Source organism: Cyprinodon variegatus, unplaced genomic scaffold (assembly GCF_000732505.1).
Source record: "Cyprinodon variegatus isolate N-32 unplaced genomic scaffold, C_variegatus-1.0 Scaffold64, whole genome shotgun sequence".
Taxonomy (NCBI): Eukaryota; Metazoa; Chordata; class Actinopteri; order Cyprinodontiformes; family Cyprinodontidae; genus Cyprinodon; species Cyprinodon variegatus.
The window spans coordinates 1,429,525-1,454,816 of NW_015150517.1; the positions used below are offsets into that span (position 1 = coordinate 1,429,525).

At 36.5% G+C, this 25,292-nt stretch overlaps 3 protein-coding genes across 7 annotated transcripts in view; 1 reads left to right on the plus strand and 2 right to left on the minus strand.

The window, feature by feature from the left end:
- Positions 1-2,615, plus strand: part of pcmt1 (protein-L-isoaspartate (D-aspartate) O-methyltransferase) — an 8,170-nt gene extending 5,555 nt beyond the window's left edge. The window contains exons 6-8 of one of the 2 annotated variants that reach the window (XR_001481154.1): positions 621-706; positions 1,090-1,319; positions 1,772-2,615. Coding sequence is in view for 1 of the 2 variants with exons in the window: in XM_015371719.1 (XP_015227205.1) it covers positions 621-706; positions 1,090-1,259; positions 1,772-1,784 (269 nt within the window). In the remaining variant the exon portion in view is untranslated. The remainder of the gene's footprint in view (positions 1-620; positions 707-1,089; positions 1,320-1,771) is intronic. The other variant, XM_015371719.1, reaches the window with a different exon arrangement.
- Positions 2,616-3,747: 1,132 nt separating this feature from the next.
- On the minus strand, positions 3,748-14,186 carry lrp11 (LDL receptor related protein 11). Of its 4 annotated transcripts, none has more exons than XM_015371712.1 (9): positions 13,432-14,186; positions 11,095-11,252; positions 9,807-9,948; positions 9,595-9,720; positions 9,342-9,509; positions 5,509-5,679; positions 5,373-5,429; positions 5,173-5,262; positions 3,748-5,094 (listed from the first exon to the last, which is right to left on the minus strand). In XM_015371712.1, the coding sequence occupies exons 1-9, from the start codon at positions 13,985-13,987 to the stop codon at positions 4,940-4,942; spliced, it is 1,623 nt and encodes a 540-aa protein (XP_015227198.1). In that variant the 5' UTR covers positions 13,988-14,186; the 3' UTR covers positions 3,748-4,939. The 4 variants fall into 4 exon arrangements, with proteins under 4 accessions (XP_015227198.1, XP_015227196.1, XP_015227199.1 ...); XM_015371710.1 differs by having other exon boundaries at positions 9,318-9,509; XM_015371713.1 differs by having other exon boundaries at positions 3,749-5,094; positions 5,509-5,676; positions 13,432-14,185.
- Positions 14,187-17,023: 2,837 nt separating this feature from the next.
- The window catches only part of map3k5 (mitogen-activated protein kinase kinase kinase 5), an 87,336-nt gene continuing 79,067 nt past the window's right edge, over positions 17,024-25,292 (minus strand). Inside the window, exons 26-30 of the mRNA XM_015371751.1 lie at positions 22,172-22,415; positions 21,947-22,059; positions 20,530-20,651; positions 20,345-20,421; positions 17,024-18,102 (exon numbers count right to left, since the gene is read on the minus strand). Of these exons, the coding sequence (XP_015227237.1) occupies positions 18,042-18,102; positions 20,345-20,421; positions 20,530-20,651; positions 21,947-22,059; positions 22,172-22,415 (617 nt within the window). The 3' untranslated portion in view covers positions 17,024-18,041. The remainder of the gene's footprint in view (positions 18,103-20,344; positions 20,422-20,529; positions 20,652-21,946; positions 22,060-22,171; positions 22,416-25,292) is intronic.

Consider the following 25,292-nt stretch of genomic DNA (forward strand, 5'->3'; position numbering starts at 1 on the left):
TAAAGAACGTGGCCATAATAATAATAAAGCTAATGTGTGCAAGCATTGTGCAACACGTTTTGTTTATGCTAACAGCAACCAACATGTCAGGCTAACAATCAACATATACCGAACCAAACCGAAAACCGTGACCACGAAACCGTGAACCGAACCGAACCGTGGATTTTGTGAACCGTTCCACCCCTACCTGATATAGAAATGTACTTTAATAATAATAAGACCAAGTAAAATATATAAAAGATATAATATATACCTTAAACATGGTAAGAAAAACACTTCTCATTAAAGCTCTATGCAAACAATGTTTCTGTACCTACAGGCTACAACAAGAAGACTTCTCGACAGGATAGTTGTAGCGGAATCAAAGAGTGCATTTTTTTTGGAATTGTTTTGTGAATAAATTCACTTTTAAAATATGATTACTTCAGGAGTTCAGCTTGCACATTTCTGCCAATTTATACAATGCTTTTTCTTTTAATGTTTTGATTACTAGCTGATAATGAACCATATTTTTTGCTAACGATGAATACATCTTCATTGGGTAAATCTGTTATTTGGGTCCATCAGTGTTGTGCAGAGTCTGGTAGCCTGTCAGTGATACCCTGCTGTGTGTCTTTCAGTGGGCGACGGGAGAATGGGGCACCCAGAGGAAGCACCGTATGATGCCATCCATGTTGGTGCAGCAGCTGCCAATGTCCCCCAAGCTGTGAGTCATTCTGAGGACTCTTTATTCTGCTTAACATTGGCCGTTCGTTTTATTCCAAACCAGTGAAACCCAGTTTAAAATATATTGATTTGTTTTGTTTTTATTCAAAAGCAGTTTTACTTTATTATAAATTAATAGATACTTATTATTAAAGAATAATTTTGTTTTGTTTTTTGGAGCCTATATTTGCAAGGTTAAATGCTAAGTTCATGTTATTTTCTGTTTGTCAGAATTTTTTACCTCATGGTAGGAAATATAAACTGAAACGCCCTTAAAGTCCAAAGCATACTGTATTTTGTATAACATGAAATTTTAAAATGCATGAGTACTTTTCCTCTCTTCTTTTAGAATAACCTGGGCGTTAACATGTTTTCCATGTACAGCTTTTGGACCAGTTGAAGCCGGGCGGCCGTCTGATTCTCCCAGTCGGCCCGGCTGGAGGGAACCAGATGCTGGAGCAATATGACAAGCTGGAGGATGGCAGCACCAAAATGAAGCCCTTGATGGGGGTGATTTATGTGCCTTTAACAGACAAAGACAAGCAGTGGTCCAGGTGGAAGTGACTTCCTTCTCCTCCTCCTCCCTCTCTCTCTTCTTCTCACAGTTGGCAAAGATGAAATGGTTTGGCTTGGAGCAAGCAATGGAGCACAAGAGGCTGCATTTTGCTGCTTGTTGACATTTTTTGCTTCTTCCATACCATACCCACTAGCTGCACGTTTCCGTTTACATTTTTCTTTAACACCTAATTAAAAATTAAGTCATTAAAACCACCCTCTAATCCGGTTTGATCTTTTAGGAACCAAAATGTTATTTGAAGCTGTGCTTAACATGCTGGGTTTCAAAAAGCATGATGATTCAGTCGATTTGGATGCCTACCACACATAAAAACACCAACATTCTGCTTAGTTTTCCCTGAGAGACGTGAACAAAAACCGGCTACTGTTTGACTTTTAGCATGACATTTTGCATGCGGTTCTTCACTATTTGCATGACAGGTTGATGTCTTCTCTCACGTCTCTTTTCTAACATTTACTCTTTTTTTTTTCTTTCTTTTTTTTCCCACAGGGATGAACTCTGAATAAAAGACGGAATACTCGGATGACATCTGACAGGCCCTGAATTTTGTTTCAAGCATTATAAAACATGCTAATTTTTGTTTGAGTGAAATGAGGGACTTCGAGAATAACACTGATGACAGCTCTGAAGGGCTGCAAGAAGAGACTGCTTGAAGCTTCATGCAGAAATATTCAAAAGGGTTTTTTTTTTCAGCTGGGTGATATTTTCTTCCATGTTTTGCCCCATTTAAAATGCAGTTAAAAAATTTTTTTATTATTATTTTTACATGACATTTCAGCAGGGTCAAAGCTGGATGTACAAGCAGAACATGAAATAAAAATACCCAACGCTTTTAGATAATTCACCTAGCTACAGCTTGTGTGTGTGAGTGTGTGTGTCATCTAACTGTAGGGTTTTCTGCAAGAATATAAGCTCCCCCCCCCCTTGCCAGCAGTATTAAAATACTTAAACACATACAGCATCATGGCTAAAAGGTTGATGTTGCAGAACATTTCTGCACAAATTAAACACACAACACACTGGATATACTTTAAAATAACAAGAAAACACAGCTGGGCACCGATCTCACCAAAATGCATGCAGGTACAGGGCTGCGCTTTCCACCTGGTGATGTGTTGTTTGCTGCCGCTGGTTTCCCCTTTCCAACGTGTACAGGCTACATTGGGAGAGTTGCTGCTTTGCCAAAATAAACATCGATACAAAGCAAATGACTGTTTTTCTGATGACAAAATAACAGTTAAATAAGCACATTCGGTTTGGGTGGATCTGATCGACTGACCGGTATTTGGATTTCACAGTATCTGGAATGGCATATGAAAATAAAGAGTCGCTTTTATTTTGTTTGTTGTAGATTTTTTCTGTCCTTGCAAACCGCTACTTTGCAGAGAAAATTGAGAAATTGTGACTTTGTCACAAAAATGTTATTAAGTTTTTAGGTTTAAATTAGCAAAAATTCTAAGTTCATTTTGGGAGATCCCAAACAAAAAAAAAAGTCAAGATCCTGAAAAAAATGGATGCTTCAACTAGTGTAATTTTGCCAGGATAACATAAAATCCTTTTGAGCTTTTGCAGAATCTTAAGTGTCTTAGTTTTGAGAAAACCGAAATCTTTGTGAGATCTTGATTTTCTTTTGATGAGTCTTGTGAGATGCAGAAGCTCCTCAGCAAATCCACAAATTCAAAGTTATTTGAGCTGTATGACTTCAGGATGCCCTCAGCCAATCATTACACAGCATCTGTTCCTTTAAGGGACCTGCTCCCGAGAAGGTAACAAAAAGGTCTAAGTGGACTGGGACAGGTCATGGAAAAGATTTGATGAAATAAAGTTATCGTTTTTGTTCTTGCACTTGTTAAGATATTCCTTAACTTTCAAGCAACATAAAAATGAACTGTTGTAGAAAGATTCCAATGCCCACAAAAAGTTAAGTCTTCATTGTTATTTTGGAGATCATAATGTTTGGTTTTTTAAAATTCCTTCATTCAATCCTCTGATTTTCGGCTAAACCAAACTTAAGGTATTACACGATTAACAAATGTACCTGGATTACAGATATAATTCAACATTTTTGAAGATATAATTAATTTAATGCACCTGCACAATCCACAGTCCTAAAGGAAAAGGTATTAATATTTTAGTGATCAGCTCTGAGCAAAATGTCAAGTAAAATTTGTATATGATTATATGGTTTCATGCACCAGGGTTTAAGCACCTCAGAGGTTTTGGGTTATTCCAGTCTGAGGTCTTCTTGTATGGAGGTTGGAAGATTCCCAGTATTTCCTCCCGCAGTCCAGACATGACATTTTCATTGACTGGGTTACTCTAAATTGACTCTGGCTTTCGCCCGGTGACTTAGACGAGGGATGGATATAAAATAATAAAAGAATACATTAAAACATTTTTCCTCCTTTCAGCAGTAAGGATCAATAACCACACTATTATTATTCCCTTAAAACACTTTTATTTATTTTTTTCTATTAAACTGAACTAAGAGTCAATAATGGCTTATATCTTTACACTAAAGACAAAACATGCTTTAAAGACAGATGGATAAAGTAATTTACAGGACATAGTTGAAACAGAATTTGCTAATTATAACCGTGGTTACCAGGCACTCCAGTATGCATCAGTCAGGCTAACTGGGGTAACAAATGTAGCACAAATATGTCACATTAGTGACACCCAGTGATAAAAAAAAAAAAAGCCATTTTGTGAAACACTTGAAAAAGAATTTGGGCAAAATTATGCCAGATTTGAAATACTCAGACTGAATCTATATCTATGTAATTTGAAAGTAAAATCATAGGTTTGAAACTGAATTTAATCGCTTATATTTTAGACAATTATTTAAACAGCTATTTTTGAATTAATGATTGATTTTGTACATTTTCACTTTCTTTGCAATAATTCAATTTCAGTTTGAACATTCATTCTTTTACTGTGTCGGACATTTAGGTCCTCTAAGAAAAAAAGTAATCAATCACAGATTTACATTTCTTATCGTCAGAGGCTTCACTCAATATATGAGGACAAATAAAATGGCATTACAACCGTGGCACATTATGCTAGTTTAGATAAAAACTAATTAAAATAAAAATGCTGCTTCTTATACATGGTCATTTGATATTGCTTTTACCAATTTAATGTAAAAACTCCACTGCTTCAGCTTGAAATGCAGTAAAATACCTTTAACCTGATCAGTGAATCTGTCTTTGTTTGCTTAATGGCTTTAAGAGAAGAAATACATGTCAAATCAAATTTATTTAATTCAGGTTCAAATTAGTAAAATTCATATTCAAACCAATGCATTTACTTTGAAATTACACAGATTCTGATTTATTCTGAGCAATCCATATATAGTTTTTAACCAGGGAGGAATAGCCATACATGGGGGGTTTTGACGGTGAGCATCTATACAATGACAAAATATAAATCTTCATTGGTTTATAATAAGTTTTTTCACAAAACATGAATGCACTTATTGAAGCTTGAATATGTTTTAATGATTCCAAAGGGAGCAGCATTACAGTGTTAGTCAGACAGGTTCAGTGTGCGGGTGTTGCTTTCAGGGCAGCATAGCGTACAGATGTTCTGATTTGAGATGTAGGGCTGAAAGTAAGACAAATTGCAAACTCTTACATCTCTGCCCAGCTTCTTCAGCTACAGATACATGCCGTTGATGAGGTAATCAGACTCCTCTGTGGTGAGGGGCCGTGCTTTCTTTAGCTTATGACGAACAAGTCTAAGGCGACAGCCGATCATGAGAAGCAGCAGAGTGGTGATGAGGATGCCAAGCACCAGCGGTAGAATTGCACCTGGAGGGAAGAAATTTTTTTTTTACCCAAAGAGCAGAATTCAAACTACAAAATATTAGCACAGAAAATATGGCTAACCCGACTCTGGGCCTAGGTGTCCTCCTTTAACTGGAAATGGCTTAGAGATCAAGTCACTATTTCCCTGGCTTTGTGAGATTGTAGCAGCAACTTAAGAAAAAAATATATAAATATAAATACATACATATATAAGAAACTGCCGCTATTAAACTCTGTAATTCTGATATGTAAAGCAGGTCATATTTAATAAATGGATTTACCTGTCTCAGTCTGCTTGGTGACAGGAGGAGTTGCATTTGTTGGCATGAAGGCTGAGCCTAAAAGACAATAACGTAAAAAAATGATTAAAGCTTTAGCTTTTTCTAATCAAAACACGATCCTAAAACATCCTCTTACTTTTCTGTAAGCATTCGCCGACACAGTCAGACTCCTGGAGGAAGTTGTTATGGTTACCCTGGCAACCCCCATACAGAAAGTGTTTGCATTCTCCCACCTTTTGGTCGAAGTACCAACGAGGGAAGGTGCCTTTACAGGGCCCAACGACTGGAGCTGCAGCACATGGATCTGCTGGAACAGATACACTTATTATACAACTGAAATATCATTTTGCAAAAGTATTCACACCTTTTAAACTCTTATTTTATCGTATATGACAAAAAAAAAAAAAAAAAAAGCTAGAAGATGTAGAAATCAGATTTAAATTACATTGTAATTTGTAAAGTATGTTTGAATTAAATATAAAATGTATTCACTCCTGAACTTGCAATAAAAAACCAGCTTTCACTTCAGTCCCAGCTGTGGCTCTTTGGGATAACCCCCTGCCAACTTTGCACATCAAGCCTCTGAATCCCAATCCATAGCAGAGGTGCTGGCAGTAAGAAAGGAAGTAAAAAAAAAAAGGAAGCAGGATGCATCCTATCGATAGCTCATTTAGCATAAGAACTTCCTGACGTTCCTATCTGCCGCATAGGAGCAATACAGATTCCCACAATCCTTTGTGTGACGGAACATTACAGTTCAAACAAAACTTTATTTCTTCATTTGTAATCTGGGCGACACATTCTAATGTGAACACCTTATGTTTGGGGTTTTCAAATGGAGAGATTTTAGGTTAATGCCTGTCAGGGTTCAGCACAGCAGTCTGCAGCTCCCCTTCCACCCTGGATAGAGTTCTTACTGTTTGCCCTGCAAAAGGTGAAGGGATAGAGGAGCTAGCAGGTAGGAGCTACAATATGTGTGATTTGAGAGGAGCCTGAGACTAAAATTTGTGCTGATCTTTGTTCTCCAAACAACTTGACCTCGAAGTGGTGACGCACATTTTACATGAACCTATGTCTGGACTTAAAGTAGGACTTGAAACCAGTACTTCTGTTAAATCTTTGACCCAGTCTCAAATCTGTTACGGCCCCTAAAAGTTCTTCTCCTGTTATCTATCATCCGATCAGGTGCCCAACCATTCTGTTAAAAATACCCCACAGAAAATTGCTTCCAATACAATGTTTGATTGTTATAATGATGCGTTCTGGGTCAGGTGCTGTGTTGGTTTTCTGCTGCACATAGTGTATCTCTTATAATGGCTTCCTCTAAAGAGTCAATAAAAGCCAACATGTGTGCAGTGCACAAGACCCTTTGTCTGCTCCTTTGATTGCTGCTCTCCTTGCTCTGTCTGTCTGTTTCCATTTTAATGGTGGATTAAGCAGAAAGGTGTACAGTAAGAACATGGCCTCTATTCACTAATAAGTTGATTCTGAGGGGGGCTGGTGGTATGCTAACTGGAAACACGACCTACAAATAAGTAAAAAGTTCTTAAATTAAGTGTATTTACCCTTAATTTGAGTAGGTAAAAGAGATGATTTGCAAATTAATGAGTATTTTTACTCTTAAAATTTGATATTTAGATAAAAGGCACTTGAAATAAGACAATGCAATTGTGTTTTCTTAATTTTAAGTTTAAATTGTCTTGTTCCATTGGCAAAATGTCTCTTTTACCTCCTTAATTCAAGAACAAATTCACTTATTTTAAGAAAAAATTACTTATCTAGATTTAGACCAGTGGAATTCATTTTATAGTAAAGGGGGGTAAAGAAAGTACACAACAAACTTTACAGATTTTTAGTTTTTTTCGTCAAATAAGGTTAAGTGGCTCAATAAATGTCACCACATACTTAGCTATTATGACTTGCCACCTTGGAAACATACAGAGGAGTCTTGGCCTAGTGGTTAGAGCAATGTGAGAAGGTTGCAAGTACCCGTTTTGATTCCCACAGCCTGCACTCTGGGTTCCTGAGCAAAACCTTTAACCTCACACAGGGACGGATTTAGGAAATTTGGGGCCCTAGGCAAAGACAGGCATGGAGCCCTCTGAATTGAGAAGACAACACATAAAACAGACCCATTATATGGATACAGAAATTTTAATATAATAGTTAATCTTTTTCTACGTTTTGTCCCTCTTCTTGTTTTCCTCTCTCTGTTTTGTACTCGGCTGACTTTTCATGCCGTCTCAAAAGGAATGAAACTAAGCTCACTTAACCGATTGCTCCTTCCTGTGTTTCCAAAAAGGCGACAGCAAAAGTAAATGACCCAGTCCTTCTTTCCACTGTAGACAAACTATTATCTGCTAATCGGTTCTCAATTTTCCATTTGTATGAAACAATAGCTGCATGAATCATGACAGGAGACAAGAGAGAGGAGAGCAGGAGGCGGGTTACCAAGAGTTCGCTGCTTTTATATCTTGTTGCCAAAGTCTCCATTAGCAGAAAAAAAAGTCACTACATTTGGCGCTAGGTGCTTTTTTGAAATAAAAGCACTAGAGGGGTCTGAAAAGAGCTGAATACACCTGTGACTGAGACACACTTATTATAAGAATTCTGAAGGCGTTTTAAGGGAATTTTATAAAAAACATAATTAATGTGCACAAATAATAGCTGTATTAACCATATATGGAAAAGGAGTTTTATGGGGCCCCCAGGAACTTGGGGCCCTAGGCAACTGCCTAGGTTTGCCTAATGGTAAATCTGCCCCTGACCTCACACTGCTCTCCGGGCGCCACACAATGGCAGCCCACTGCTCCGCAAGGGTATAGAACAAATGAAGAGAGTGAAATCCACATTGTGGGACAATATAGGGATTTACATTACATTTGAATTAATTTAAAGAAAAATAAAAACAGCTTTTGAATGGATATCAATTGTATATTGTATGTATAGTAATCCATATTTATCCTTGGATTTATGTTTACTCAGTTACTAATATATTATGACTGAGTTATTTTATTTTCCTCCAATATAAATTAGAGCTAACTGACAAAGAGCAGGAAAATAGCTGCTTACATTGGGGATTAAGGTTTTGAACCAGGTAATGGTCAAACCGATTAGTAACATGAGAGCATTTGATCTTTTTTGCATACTTTTGTACACAGAAAAAAAAAAAACAAGTGACTAATATTGACATCTTTTAACAATCATTTTTGAAGCGTTATTCCCAGCAATGCGGGAGAACACATTTAGTGTATTTGGTGTAGTGCTTAAAGTCTGTTTAACAGCGATGGGTAAAGGTGGCCTTTTGGCCAGTCTCAGTCTAATTCAGGGATCAGATGGCATCAGATACAGAGGAGCTTTGTTCCTGCACTCAGAGGGGATGCAAGCTAAGAGCTGCTTTTCCAGGGAATGCAGAGTGCTTCTTTGGCTCTGCCAGCATTTAATGCTCACTGCCATGACTCAGTGGCTGCCTGCAGGCTCCATCTGCTCTTATGTCCATACACATGCTGCTTTACAAAAAGGAAAGACACTAAGGACTCAGAAAAAATGTATTGTTTAGAAAACCGTTTACCCAGGATAAACTGAAGCAAGATAAACGCCTGAATACTCTTTATATAATCTACGTTTACATGTACAAAGTGTCACAACTGGATTTAAATGAATTGGCAAGTGAAAAACAAAAAATAATTATAAGTAATTTGAATAAAACATGTGATCACACTGAACATGCTGGTTGGAATATTATAGCATCCAGCTGCTGTGAAATGCGTCACACAGATGTAGAGTAAACATACAAATCAGCTAGTGTAATTCAGAATAACTTGATCCTTAAAACTGTTTACATGCATATTGATCGGATTCCCAACCACCCCTCTCAGTGCCAATTGCGACTATATATGAATCAAGCTCTACTACAAAGCATTTTGAGTGGGAACACCTTCCTACCATGATCAACAGAAGCCTGCTCACCCAGGCTCTGAGGATAAGCAACCTTGCTTCTGTCCACTGCTGATACAACTGTTCTTCTGGACCCATCTGGAATCATGGGGGTATCCTCTCCCTGCTCTGTCTGTGCAACAGGCTTCTGAGGGATGGGACGATCTGCAGGGTGGGTCACTGACTTCCGGCCACCATCAACTAGAAAACAAAGTACACTGATGAGCTTTTATCATTGAATTGTAGATTTATATATTTTTGTATTTTAAATAGTAAGAATTCGTACAGTTTGTGCAGAAGTCCTCATCAGAGCGGTCCGGACAGTGCTGTCTCCCATCGCAGGCGTAGGAGATGTCAATGCAGCAGCCATCATCACATTTAAACTGGTAGTTGGAGCAGTCACCAGTGCAGACTGGGAACACAGAATTGAATAACTACTTAACGAACTTTAAAAAAACCAGAAGCAATGGTGCGAACAGTTTTGGTGAAGCTCTCAACCTTCTGCCTGGTGTTTTGGTGCCAGCACAGTGACAGAGACGTTGTCTGAGCTCTTCTGTCCCGCCGTGTCTGTAACTGTCACCTGGAATGTGTAGACCCCCTCCTGGAGACCACTGACCTTCAGCAGCCCTGGATGGGTCACCTGCAGTGTGCATAAATAAAACATGGCAGCCGCAACAGATCTGACATGAAATTGTAGTTTTGAAGATTAAATCAACCTGATTCTTTTAGTGACATCCTGCTATATGTGGGAGCTACCACAGGTCATTCATCCATCCAGCAACCAGACTCTACAATGCGACACTACAAGGGCAATAAGATGTGCAATGTATACTGTGCAATTAACCTGTGCAATAACTGTTTCTCTATATTTGACAGCTAGTGCAATAAGTATATATATATAAAAATCCATCTATATAAATACCATTGTAAACAAACTGTGCAATAACCCTGTATAATAACCCTACTATTAAAAAAAAAAGTTGTCATACGTGTATGCACTGTATATACTGTATATATCCCACACACCTTTTTCTTCCTATGGCACCTTCTTATTACCCTTTACTTTTTGAGCTGATGTAACGAATAAATTTATCAACTGTGAGATCAATAAAGTCAATCAATCAATATCATATTGAAAAAATACTATCTATTATCCGATTAAAGCTGAAATGTGTTTCTTCTACTGTTTTTCTACATAAATGTCCACTTTATCCACTTTAAATATGTGGTTATAGCATTTCCTCTCATCCTTACTGTTAAATGTACAGAAACCTGAACTGTTCTAAAAGAGAAAATCTATTTATAAGAGCAGGAAATCATTCCTGAGGTTCTGGTTATTCAGGTTTTCTTTGAGCACTGGGATAGAAAACAAACCCTAATATCTGTTGATAAAGCGTACAAATATGGAGCAGTTCATTCAGGTCCACCTGTTTACAAACGGTGAAAATACGCGCATTTTATTCACCTTTGTTCATGACAACAATGAGCGACTATTCACAGTGGAAGTTCAAATATTTGCAGCATCTGACTGTGAGCACATATCAATGGAGCTGTGCACCAGCCTTTTTTACTGCAGCTCTATACTACAGCAATTTCTACTGGAGCTAAAACTTCACAGCCACCTGGATCATCAAAACAAAATGTATACTTAACTGTAAAAGTTTGCTTTTTCAAAAAACTATTTACATGTAGAGTTGTTTTTGTAGTTTGGATAGTTAATGGAGGAATTTCAAAATCTCCTGTACTTCCTTGTAGTTTTTGTGTTGAAATAAAGTTTAAAACAAACCTTCATATTTATGGCTGTATCGCCTTTAACGAGAGTCCACTCATAGTCGGTGATCCTGTGGTCGTCCACGCTATCCCTGCCGTCCAGGATGGCCCAGTCGGTGGGCAGCTGGATCACTACGTCCTGTCCAGCGTCGCAGCGAGGAGGCTCGTCCACCTCTGCAAATTTGATCAGTTGTTAAATCCTGTAACTTTCATTTGCTGTTAATGTCCAGTTTGAGCTTATTTATTTTAACTCAGCATTGATTTTAGATCATTTTCTACCAACGAAGCATAGCATAACATGAATATTTCGCTGTATCATGATACAGCGAAATAAAAACTTCTAAGTTATGAAAAAAAAAAGATAATTTTCTGACTACATTTGTTAAAAAATCCACCCCAAACAACAGTGAACATGTCTTATATTTAGGAGGCTGAAAACTAAATGGATCCACTTTAAACCATAATCATGCAGCAACCATAGAGCTAAAATCAGACAATCAAACAACTTGTTCTATATTTACTTTTATCACTGGTGTGACAGCTAAAACTACACAGCAGCTGCTCCTGCTCTCAACATCCTGATCACGTTTTACAAAACAATCATTAATCCAGCCGTGCTCCCTTATCAGGGAAACTAGCAACTCGTGATATTTAGAATGTCTTCACTTTAATGCTACCATTTTTTATCCCTAAACAACCTTTAATCCTTAAATACAAAGAATGTTTTTAAGTGCAAACATTTGCTAAAATTTTATTTTCGGTAATGTTTCGTGAATTGCTTTTAATAGATGTTACAGAAAAAATATTCCACATTTTCATGTGAAATAAGTGCATGTTTAACAGTTTCTGGTTCATAAAACTTCTCTGCTAGACAAAAAAAAATACTGTAGTATTTAGACGGCATTGTTTGCAGAAAACAATGGCATCTATTTTTTTTTATTAATTTTAAATTTAATTTCTAATAAAGTTTTATTTTTTCTCGCATTTCCTAAACATATCCTTATTTCTTTTTTAAACAGACCATCCATGATTCTTTAAACTTCACCACTAATTGACCAGACTGAAACTAGAGCTGAGTAAAACTTAAAGTTTATACATTTGCAAACATATTCAGAGTATTGGAGTATTAGATTAAATCTAATTTCAGGCCTCAACCTTAATATACTTGATTTGACAGATCAATGCAAAGAAACTAATAATTGTTTCTTTAGTATTCCACCACAACTAACATATGAGGCTAAAGCTGACTTCCCGATGTAGTTTCTGCTTTGAAAAGAGTGCTGAAAAGTATTTCTGCCTCATGTTTCTCTCTCTACCATTTTTAACTTGGTCTAGTTTAAAAAAATAACAACAATACTGATCAAACCTGGATTCCAGCATCAGAATCTTCAGTTAAAGATTTGTTAAACCTTTAAGTTAATTTTACCTGTAGACAAAAAAAGCTCCAAAGGTTTGAATTAGTCTACATGATGTAATATTAGTTTTTGCTTCTCATTGTGCTTTTTGTAAAACCTGTAAACTAAACCAAGGCATAAAACTCATAAGCTTCTCTATAAAAATAAGTAAAAAAAAAAAATTACCATTCTAGTGGTCCTGCTAAAAAACTACTTTATTTAGTATCTTCAGGCCCGGACTAGATCATTCTACTATAAAAGCAGATTTTCTCAAACTCAATTCATTTTTAATTATATATTTTAAATTAAATTTTTTTTTTCTTTTGCCACTGGAGATTAAAATGATCTAGATCAGAAACTAAAATACAGACTCATTACACACGGGCTAGATTACTCTGACAACAGAATACTTTTAAACATAGATGGATTTAGGGGGGCCAACAGGAGGCCAGTGCCCATTATGGCCCCTGTACAAAAACAAAAGTTTTTTCTTCAATGAAGTGTATTTTATCTTGATTTAAGCCAGTGGGTAAGACAATTTGTCAATAGAATAAGATGATTTAAGTTTAAAATATATATATATATATATATATATATATATATATATATATATATATATATAAAACAACATTGTATCTAACTGTCTTCTTACAAGGGAAAAAATAATAATTCCTTTGAGAGATTTTTTAAATTCACCTGCTTGAATTAAGGGAAAAATAAACTTATTTTAAGAAAGTTTTAAGTAGCAGGACTAGTTTTTGCCGAGTAATCCAAAATCTAATTATCATGTTTATTATTATTGTTTTGTTTCTTCTCTGATTTGAATTGACATACTTTCTCTATTTAATATTAAGATGTTGGCCGACTTATCACCATGGTTTAATGGAAACCTCATGCAGATGTTTTAGTAAAGGAATAACATTACAGTTCAGTGTCATTTGTTTCTGTTTTGCTCCCACCTTGTGTTTCCTCCCCCTGAGCGTGCCCTGGCCTCCCGGTGCCCTCACTGTGAGAACCAGGCAGGCGTCCCTGCGATTGGTTGGCAGTCCGGCTGTAGGTGGTGAAGCCTTCCTGCGCTGCGAAGGAGCAGATGTTTTTATTCATATAAGTGCAGTTAAACAGGTAACAGTTGAGGCTTTCTCCAGGCCGCCTCAGATCCTCCTGAACCACCGCCACCGTGCAGTGAGGCAGAGAGCAGCAGGCGTGCAGACAGTCCCTCCAGGTGAACACCGACTTCGGAGCCAACAGGAAGGCGGCTCCCTGCTCTATGGAGGCCTGCGTCCGGATGATGCGCTCCTCCGCGGCGCTGAAGTCGCCCACGCAGGAGTCGCTTACGTCGGCCGCTCTGTAAGCCTGGTCCTGCTGGAGCTGCTTTCGGAATTCCTCCAAAAGCTCTTCCACTCCGGATATTTTAGATTTCAGGTCTGATATCTGCGAGGACCGCGCGTGTAAGCGGCTGGTAAAGAGGAGGAGAAGGCAGGGAAGCAGGAGCCGGGGATGCTGAGGCAGAGCCATGTTGTTGTTCACTCAGTGAAACAGCGGCTCCCTCTGCCTCCTGAGGGACTCAATCAGCTGCAGGGGGTCTGCCAACATCAAACACACACCAGCTGGGGGGATTTAAACAAAAAACAAAAACAAAACAGACGAAATAAGAAAAGACATCTGCATCTACAGCAAAGCAGGTAAACGTCTGTCTCCCAACGATGCTAAAAAAAAATCTGCCGTTGTCATGGTGAGGGAGGGACTATAAACCCTGACGTCACACTGATAATTGATAAACCAATATGGCGATCGCTTACGGAAGAGAATTTGAGCGATTGAAAAAAAAGAAAAAGTTAACTGATTTTTAAATTTTATTTCAGTTTAATATGGGAAAAAAGTCATAATTCTGACTTTTTTTCTCAGAATTCTGACTTTAATCTCAGAATTCTGATTTTTTTTTCCTCAGAATTCTAACTTTAATCTCAGAATTCTGACTTTTTTTTTTCCAGAATTCTGACTTTAATCTCAGAATTCTGAGGTTTTTTTTTTATAAGAATTCTGATTTTAATCTCAGAATTCTGACTTTTTTCTCAGAATTCTGACAGCTAACAAAAATGTTAGCATCAAGCCATAGCCATGTCTATTTTAGAGACTACCTCTCTTGTTTTACCGTAATGACCTTCTGCTCCTCCATTAATGAGGGGATCCCTCAGGCACGTAAAAGTTGCCTAATTCCGTCATTTTCCACCAATGTGTCACTGGCCCTCCCAAAAAACTCACATCTTTGCCAGTTAAGCTGAGTGCTCCCACATCTCTTCCTTCATGGTGCCCATCTACGTACATTAAGATCCAAAATTCTGAGATTAAAGTCAGAATTCTGACTTTTTTCCCTTATAAAACGGAAATAAAATGTAAAAATCTGTTAACTTTTTTTTTTCCAGTGGCCCTAATCCTCTTCCGTAATCACCCCTAACTCCAATACACCAATTAAATTACAAGCCAAAGATATTATCTTACACTATACTAATAATGATAGGAAAATGCAACTCTTGGTTAACTTGGTTATTCTAATTGCAAAATTCCACATACACAAAACCAAATATTCCAAAGGTCGACCTTTCTTCCCTGTGTTTGAAAATGATAAAAAAAAATTACTTCAATTATACCCAAAGAATAAGCAATAAAAAATGTATACACACTGTTAACGTAATTCGGGAAATATTTGGAGAAATGTAATATATCATGCCTCCCTTTTTTATTTATTTATTTTTATTTATGTTGTTCTGTTAAAATCTCTTCTGTTATTTATTTAAGCTATAGTATGTCATATCTTAATTCTAATTGTACTCCATCATCAAACACTTATTTTAGAGATACCGTCCTATATCTTGTGATATTTTTTGTCAATGTTTTGTAATGTGCAACTTTTCAATAAAGTTTTGGGGAAAAAAAATGGCGATCACCAGTTAGAGCAACTACCTAGCAAATAAATGTTCATCTGATGGTTTACAAAATAAATATAACCAATGTATCACATATAAAATGTCTTTATAAATGCATTGCAGATCTATCAATAGCCATAATTACATGCAATATTGCCGATAAGTGTAGTTAAAACTCCAGTTTGTTGTGTCTTAAATTCATAAATTATTTCAGCATCATTTTTTCAAGTTTTTCCATGTTTTCTTTTAGGGTCATAACATAATACAAACTGAAAATTTCCCACTAGAAATTAGATTTTGGTCAACAGACAATATTTTTTTTTTTACTCAGACCAATAACCTTGTCTGTTGATAAGTGGAATGTTAAATAAATGTACAATGTGTTTCAATACATGACTTAAATGATTGAATACGAGTAAATATATTTAAATAATTTTGTAAAAAAAAATCTGATCTGTATTTATTAAAATATTTAAAAGGGTAATATGAATTTTTGTTTGTATCATTCATGTGTTTCCAATTTTATTTGAATATTCACCATTTATAATGGAAAATTGTCAAAAGAACAGCTTCAGAGAACACACACTTCCCCATATATGGTCCTTCAGCCTGTAGCTCTTTAACAACTTAAGGGATCATACCTTGCCTTTTATGAAAACTGTTAGAGTAAACATCTGGTGAACGAAGGAGCTGTTATCCAAAACTAAAGCTTTGATTATAATCAGATGTATCACTTGACTGCTGTTGTATAAAAAAGGAGGTTTCCATCCAAAGATCCTTTATGCAATAACTTGATTAAATAAAGAAAAATATTTTTTGGGGGGCTGTTTTGGATCAGTAGTACTGCAGAAGAACATGTATATAGCCCTCGTCAGACGGACATAATTTTTGCCTATTCCACTTTGCAAAATTGTTAAAGATGTCGATATCAAGAGTTGCTGCTGATATCTCTGTTGGATTTTGGTCTGGACTTCAACTAGGCCATAATAACCCGTGCTTTAATCAATACATTCCATCAAGCTCTGAATGAATTTATAGGATTGTTATACTGCGGGAAAAAGAAACTCGTCTGCATTCTGAATTGTTACGAATTCTATGTTTCTGCTGATGGATTATCAAAGGATCATGCTGCCACCATAGTGTGTTCAGGGGAATGCAGATTAAACTCAATGTCACAAATAGCACTGTAAATCTGTTGACATTTATTTTTGATCTATTTTGACCTTGGCCAAGTGTTTACTATGCTAGTGGATTAAAAAATAATTTGTGCCGTTATACACGGGAAAAAATGTTACAAAGTATTCCACCTGAGCTGTAGATTATTTAAGTTAGACCTCATTCCTGCTGTCCTTTTCCCATCTGTCATTTTAGGGAGAAAACTATGTCTTAGTATTTGTCCAATCATGTGCAGTTTGTCTCTCTCTGCATTTTACTAACATTATTTTAGCAGTTTTAAATTTTGAAATCTCTTGCTAGTTCATTCAGAGGTAAAATACTAAAAGAAGAAACACCGTAATTTCTAAAAGTCTGGCTAAATAGTGGATTGCATAAATTTTCCCTCAAGAAAATAGAATAATAGATAGGAAAATAAAACTGTAAAATAACATCTTACACATTTTTTCACAGCTTCAACATGAACGTTTTTATTTTAACAATAGCACAAATATCTTGAATCATCTTGAATATAAAATGAAACATACAAACTGCTCATGATTATTTCCCCCATTTCAGAGAAAACAGTTATAAAAGACCCACAAATGAGAAATTTGCATTTTAAAATTTTCACCAAAAGGTACATCTGACTCAGGGATTACAAGCAAGGTATTAATTCAACTGTGCCAGCATACAACAACAAAAGCCGATGATAAAAATCATGTTAAATTAATTAATTATGAACTGAATGATACTTCCTATGAGATCTGAGGCTAGAAAATACATAATTTACAATTCTTATTTCCCATGTCTTCATCATATAGACTTGGTCCATTTCACATGGAGGTTTGGCTATGCTGAGCAACATCTTCTATAAATTACATAAAAGTCATTCACAGAGGATGTATAAGATATTTACATGAAGAGTCCGTTTTGCAATAAACTGAAGATGTGAAGCTCAACAAGAAATTTAAAAGAAAATATTTAAATAAAAAGAAAATTAAAACAAATGCAATGAGCATGGACTGATGTGTCCCACAGTACAATTAAATAAAATCTGCTTAAATAAAGTAGTGATAAGGGTTTCTTGATAATAATAAAAAAAATGTTAGTAAAGATGATGGATGTAGTATTTTGTATCTCAGGCTTTTTTAAATAATGAAATAAAAAAATCATTCAGTCACTGTTGCTGTAAACGTAACAAAAAAATCGAGAAAATGTTTTGTTCCAGACAATCTTACTACTATTTTTTTTTTTTTTCAGACCTGTGACAACAACGAAGTATTTTATCCTACGGTCCTTTTAAAAACCAATGGCACTTTTTAAAGAGTTAGTCCTCCAAAAGTTCAGAATCTTTATTTCCCCAAAAGGTTTCTTGTGTGGTTGGAAAGCTGTCATGCCCTCACAGCGCAGGAAGGTTTTTTTCCTCCTAAACGACTGCGTGTTCCTATAAATACTGAGGTAAAAGATGAAGGATGCTGAGCTGGTTGACGTCAGGCTGGCTTCTGCCTGAAGTCTGTGATGGCCTTCCATAGTTTACACAAAACTCCACCTCTGTTGCAATGACAAAAGAGAAAAGGCAGTTAGCTCAAAGGTAACTATCGTCAGTTTTCCACTATCATATGTTTATTTAGTGCGATACTGTTTTGATAATGCACTTGATGATCATCTATTTTAATCATTCATTTGAGATTCAAAGAGTATGAAACATCTTTAAGATTGAGTATAAACAACGTAATTCATAGTGTGATTTGAAATCCTGCGTGAATGGGAGTGAAATCGGACAATAGACACCTGGATGGACACTTGGTCAAGTACAAGGACATGTTGCTAAATTGTTTACCGATATGTTTGTATGACTACACAATCCAACAGTACTATTAAAATTCAGCAAATGCTGATTAGTAATAATAAACCCAATCAGTGCAAAAAATTAAAATGAGGAAGCAATTTTAATTAATATACATAAATTATTTAGAAGTTTAACTCATTACTATATTACGGAAGAGGATTAGGGCCACTGAAAAAAAAAAAACAAAGTTAACAATTTTATTTTTATTTTATTTCAGTATAGTATGGGAAAAAAGTCAGAATTCTGACTTTAATCTCAGAATTCTGACTTTTTTTATTGTCAGAATTCAGTCAGAATTCTGAGAAAAAAGTCAGAATTCTGAGATTAAAGTCAGAATTCTGACTTTTTTTCCCATGTTAAACTGAAATAAAATTTAAAAATCTGTTAACTTTTTTTTTTTCAGCGGCCCTAATCCTCTTCCGTACTAAATTAATCAATAACTTCCATGCATAAGATGGTGAGAATTGGGGGGAAAGTATATGGCAGACAAGGCAGTTTCTTTTTATGCTAAACTGCTGCTTCCAATCTGTCCATTATATTATTCTGAAGAACATTCCAGCAAAACTAAAAGGCACATCATAAAACAATGAAAATATTTATTTATAACTGAAATATAAATTCCACCAGAGGGCGTTACTCACTTTGCAAACAACAGCCTTAAAGGAAAGTTCCCCTATGGATCGTTTAAAAAAGCGATCAAGTAATATTGAAAAATTTTTAAGCCTGCTAATCAGTATATGGAAATGAAAGGTTAATACCCAAGATTTTGTCATGTTTCAACTACAAACTTCTATGCAATTATTTGGGATTTTATACAACATTCCTTCACCAAGTAGGTTATGCCTTTAAAATAAAGGAAAAAGAAGCATTAGTGTTAAAATATTTTAGAAATACATATCTGAATGTGGGTTTGCAAACCCCCTTTTACTATAAAACCCCTAAATTAAGGCTTATGCAACAAGTTGCTTTCAGAAGACCCCTATTCACTAGACTCCACTAGTATGTAAATCATTTTAAGTAGCGTTGGAGACCTCATGGTGCACCAGTCAACCAATCAACTAAATTATGGGAAGAATGGAAGTATAATTGACAGGCCGTAAAAGAAGGACATTAACCATTAAGCCATCTAATAGATTCATAGTAACTCTGGAGGAGCAACAGAGATATGCTGCTCAGCTTGGAAATTCTGTTGGAAAGATGACTATTAGTTATGCACTCCACAAATAGGCCCCCTTTTGAAAGAGTGGTTTATATTTGTGAACTATACCTATGTAGGGGACTATCAGAAGAAGCCTGCATACAAAAGTGTAGCTGCAAACAAGCACAGTTTATCACCTGAACAGCCCCAGGGACAGAGAAACATAGTGATGGCGGCGTAATGCTGTGGGGTTTCTGTTCTTCAGCTATTGACAACAGGTATGTGTTTTATTTTTCTCTTCCCTTAGGTACTGCATATGTTTAAACACTGAAGTTTGCTTTTGTAATATGATAACATCTGGTACAACTTTTGTGGGATGGAAAGTTTTTTAATTGCAGAGAAATAAAACGTTTATTTGATCTTTGACAGCCATCAGATTTAGAGTCCTTTTCACAGCAAAACACCAGGGGTTCTAGGGCATTTCCTGACCCAGTTAGAGCCGATAAGCTAAATTCACTAAAAATACTGTGTAGTTCTTCCATAATAATAAATAAAAATCATGGACTGTTAGTCTTCTAGTGCTCATGATGGCCTACTAAAGTACAAAGTTATCCTGTGCAAACAGTTAAACAGCCCAATATAGGGTGGCAGCAAGCAGCTGTCACAGCTTTACTTCTGTATTCCTGTACAGAGTGGAACAGATGTAACTGTTAGCCTGCATTTCTGTGACTTAAAACGGAACACAGAAGTGAAACTGTGAAGCAGATGTTAGTACATATGTTAATGAGTGAATTTTCTTTTACAACCTCAGTCTTAAACTCTTCAGGTCGTCTCTTGTCACATAATGAAGGATGTCATTTAAAGTATACTCCTCGTTCAGTATCTACAGAGAAAAGCAAAAGAAAATAACAGTTTATTTCCCTTCTGTTCCTGTGGACATGTAATAAAAATGTAACCATGTCTTTGATCTGAATATGGAAACACAACCCACCCTGTCGACAGCGTCTTGGTCAGCACCAGACAGCCTCAGCCAGCTGGTAAGCTTGGGGTCTTCATGTCTCTCAGAAGTTTCCCTTCTCTGTCCCTGAAGGTCCTCTGAAGCTGGAGGGGGTTCTAAAGCAGAAAATTATTGTTTTTTATTTAATCCAATATTAATAATATTTTTGAAATCAGATCTCCCAATCAGAGAACCTGTAGCATGTTTGAGTCTTACAAATCTCAAACCATTTCAGTTTCCTAAATCATTCAGAAATACTTTATTGATCCCAAAGTGATATTAAAAGTTGTAGGAAATATTCATTTCAAACGATTTGTTGTATATGTTGACAGCTGTGTGCAGGAAGGATCCTCTGTAGGGTCTATCGTGCAGACATTTTCTGATTTGACGTAGAAAACAAATCCTGCAAAGTTTTTTATTGAACTTTTAAAAGTCATGCTAACTTCAGAAATAGTTTCAGATCCAAGGCCTGGGATCAGGCTGAGTTAGCCTGATAAACCAGACTAAATGTGAGATAAAATATGTAATTTAGTCTGGCCGTGATAAATGAGACATCGAAGATTGTTGATGAGAACAACCCGTTGTTTTTCAAACTGCTGTCTGTGCCTATTGGTCAACTCTCTGACCAATGAGCGCAACTGACTGTGACGTAGTGAGCGCGACAGAAAGCTGGAGGGGGAGTGTAAACAAACAGCCTGTCGGTAAAACGGTGAATACGTCCTTCTTAAAAATGAAGAGAGCCTCTTCCTGCTCACGTTTCAAGGAAAACCCCAAGTCTAATCCTTCCAAAACTGATTCCAAAGCTGAGTCAAACGAGAACTGATCAATAGTTGTTGCCATCTTCCCTCTTTGTGCTTTCTCCAGAGTCGCGCAGCTTTGTTGTCACGCCCTCAAAACCCCGCCTACTTTGCATCCAAAAATTCAAAACACATCTCTGCCTTGTCATCGGCCTGCCAGTTCTAGGGCCTGTGGCATTGATCGACACTAGACCACTCACAGGCAAAAATGATTTTGGCTGCATGTGGGTGGGGCTAGATTACTAGGCTAAGGCTGAGTGTCTCTTTGCAACAAAATTAAATATGGGTAAAGAATCTGAAAATAGTTGGCGTGAATGAGGCAAACAGATTAACACACTGAAAATACACAGAAAAAAAATTGAAATATGGCTTATTTCCTGTTGGAATCTGAAGTCTCCCAATTTGCACCAGCAGAAGGTGATAAAGAAGACATCATAGTGTGTGCTGCTCATGTATTGATGTGCACAAAGTGTCTGGTGTGATACTTCACACCTATTTATTCACACATTTCTGTTTTTTTGGAACATTTAAATTTTATCCCATTGGTGACCAAAGTCCTACTTTAAGTTTGCATTCATGGAGATTAAGTATGTAAGTTTAATCAAAATGCAGACCTGCTGACTCAGATCGCATCCTCAACAGCTTGATCTCCTGCTCCCTTTCCTCCAGTACTTGTTGCAGGATGGCCTGATACTCCCTCTCCTTGTGCAACAGCTCCTCGAGCAACCTGCAATCAACCCAGGAAATAAAAACACTGGAGCTTTATTTTGCAACACAAAGAAGCTGGACAGATCAAATGCTCATGGCTAGAACCCTGCTGTAGGGATGTCTGCTCCAACCTGTTGGTCTCCAGCTTCATCCTGCCCAGCTCCATGCTCACAGAGCGCTGTGCGTTGTGGGACTCGTGGGAGACGGTGGAGCTGAGCGTGCTGACTCCTGATGTGGCCACGGTGTCGTCGTGGATGACGGCGGCGGGTGGGCGGCTCTGCTGGGTGGAGTTCCTGCCCGGGTCCACATCGTCGTCGAAGTCGTCCTGATCGGCCGGGTCGCTTTCTGAGGCCAGGCTGAAGTGAGGCCGTAGCTCTGAAAACAACACAAAATTTATTGTTTGTAACACAAGGTGGTTTGATGGGCTTAACCGGCTTCGTTGAACTAAAATGAACAGGTGTGAATATGAAACTACAAATTTTAATTTATAGACTTGATGTCTTTAAGTCTAGGAACTAAATGTTTCATTCAATTTCAGCATATTTTATAATGCTGATTATTTTAGAAGATTAAGATATTTTAGAAACGTTTAACTGGTAAAAAAAAACAACCCAGATAAATAAGCCTTAATAGAGCAGTTTAGAAACATGACTAAGAATTTATCCTGGTATGCTAAAAAGGCAGAGGCTTTGAGTAGCAGAGATAAGAACAAGTTCAATGCAAAGTGAAACTGTAAAAAACGATGCTGTCAAAAAGGTAATTGGCAATGTCTTAACTTTATATATGAGAAAAGATCCAGAATATCTGCACAAAATGTTCAGGTTTTAAAGAATCGCTGCTTGAAAAATAAAACCTTAACTTCAGAAAAAACCCTAAGTTAAACCTACATGTAATTAACCAGAAGCAGAAATGATGTCTCTAAAGTCAAACTTATTTACGGCGGCTTTTTCCTCTAACAGTTCTTAGTAGTTTTGGACATAGTACCTGAGTTTTTCAGGAACAAAATGAAGCTGTTTGTGTCTTTATTTTTTATAGCCCCTTTAACAACAGAGAAGTAATTTGGTTTCCAGTAAGGATATGCGGTAATGTGACTTTAAATCATATCTACCAACAGAACCTCACTATGAGATGTTGGAGTTAGATCAGATGAAATTCCTAAATTCAATAAACATTCACATTTTAATCTTAACAAGTCGTTTTATGACTATTTTTCTACTTAATTAATGAAAATAAAAGGAATAAAAAACTAATATGCAGTGTTTCCCAACTTTTTTTAACTTGGGTACATTTTACCATGAGTTCCACTCTCAGTCAAAAGCATTGATGATTGTACAACAACTGAAATAAATATTGAATTTTAGCATTTAATCTTTATAATTCTATTATTTCCATCTCAAAAATAAAAAAACAACATGTAGAAGTTAGTAAGGAATATAAATATATACAAAATAAAATCCTAATATAAACCTGTATTTATAAAACAGTAGTTCCTCTAAATAACTGCCCTATAATCACATTTAAACTTGATGAATAGGGCACAAAATCCAGAGCAAAAATTATAGTCAGAATGACGTAATTATTTTTACTTTGTTTACATTAAAACACCAAAGCTTGCTCTGATGAGCTCTGATAGGTCAGGTGAGGGAAAACAGCTGATACCAGGCTGTTCTCTACATCCAGGCTGTTCCTCAGCTTGGCTTTGATTTTTGTCTTAACTGAAGGTATACTCAAACATATAAGAAAAATGTACTTTTTAGTTGATAAAAGTTTTTTTTTTTTTCCGATTGCGTCCTCAGAAAGCAAAACAGATCCCAGCCCTATTTTAATACCTGATAAATAAAATACTTCCATGTACCACTTGCAATGCACACGTGGACCACTAGGGGTACACATACCCCCGGTTTGGCATTAAGTATGAAATTATTACATACATTTTAGTAAATGATAAGAGTTTTTAATTAAGATCATTTTCATTTGAATGTGCTTTACTGGAGACATCCCTGTTTGTCAAAGAGCACTACTGCCACCTACAGGTTTGTGACGTCACTGTGTGGTATCGGCTGTTGAACAAGTCCCAGGGCTGTATCTGGTGTTTGTCATAATGCGCTATTATCCATGATGATGACAACCAGTGCACTATGCGAAGCAGAGAGTAATGGATTAATTGCGTGTTTTTTCTCTATCCTGCAGTCGAATCCTCCCTCTTCAAGTTCGCAATCCTACGATGAACCCCTCCGTGGAGGATCATGAATCGGAAAGGTGAAATAACTACTTTGTTTTTTTTCTCTTTTACCCAGTGTATTACAACATCCAACTGCCATGTACGTGGGCATTGTCAGTTCAACTACTTATTGAGAATTTCAATGGTGAAATTCTCTGGATATCTTAAATAATTGTTGTTGATTGCAGATGTGTCTATTAGTTTCCATTGATTTTGCTTGTAAAGCGGGGGGGAATGGCGCTAGGCTTACCGCACCATGACATCACTACCGGAAGATGTCAGGAGTAAGGTGTTACTATATTTGGGCAAAAATGGCCGCTCCCATACTCAGCGATCGCGGCAAAACATAAAGTGATACTGATTAACGCTAAATCCATTAAATCACCACAAGCGCATTAGTTTTAGAAATAAATAACCCAGTGGTTATTCCTTGCTGAACGGACTTTTTCTGTACGCCACGGTTTGTTTAGAATGAAAAGTGGGAGCAGAAAGTAGCAAAAACTGACCGGAGCCCTTTACGATGCTCTTATTGAATGCCGTTAACTACATATTTACTTCTTTTCATATCACACCGAATGAGTTAATTCTGTAAATTACATTTAAGCACAGCCTTTAAACCTTTTTCCAGCCACTTATAATCGGTTAATTCAAGTATTACTGAATTGTAAAATAATACAACTGTTTAAATCGCTGAATAGTATTTCTGATGTTTGACAAATGTTTTTTTTTTTTTCTTTTAGAACACAGGCTCATTTACAGTGGATGGATCTTCACACAGGTTTACAAAATAGAAAAAGATGATTCAAACCAAATATAGGGCTGTGTATCAATAAGGCACCTTATTTGACTTATTTAAGCTGTGGATGTATCACTCCCAACTTTTAACAAATTATTTATCAAGGTAAAAAGCTATTTCAAAAAGAAAATCATCTCTCCTTACAGTCTTTTTCCTAAATATATTTTCTGAACACAAAGCATTTTATCTTACCCCTTTTTTCTATTTCTACTCCAAGCTCAGCTCTGGGATCACA

Bases quoted from the DNA above. Each gene is read 5' to 3' on its own strand.
- lrp11 (XM_015371710.1), bottom strand. From the start codon at position 13,987: ATGGCTCTGCCTCAGCATCCCCGGCTCCTGCTTCCCTGCCTTCTCCTC. The intron at 9,949-11,094 runs GTTTGTTTTAAA...TGCACACTGCAG, and splicing joins ATACAGCCATAAATATGAAG to GTGACCCATCCAGGGCTGCT. The intron at 9,510-9,594 runs GTACGAATTCTT...TTTGTTTTCTAG, and splicing joins TGAGGACTTCTGCACAAACT to TTGATGGTGGCCGGAAGTCA.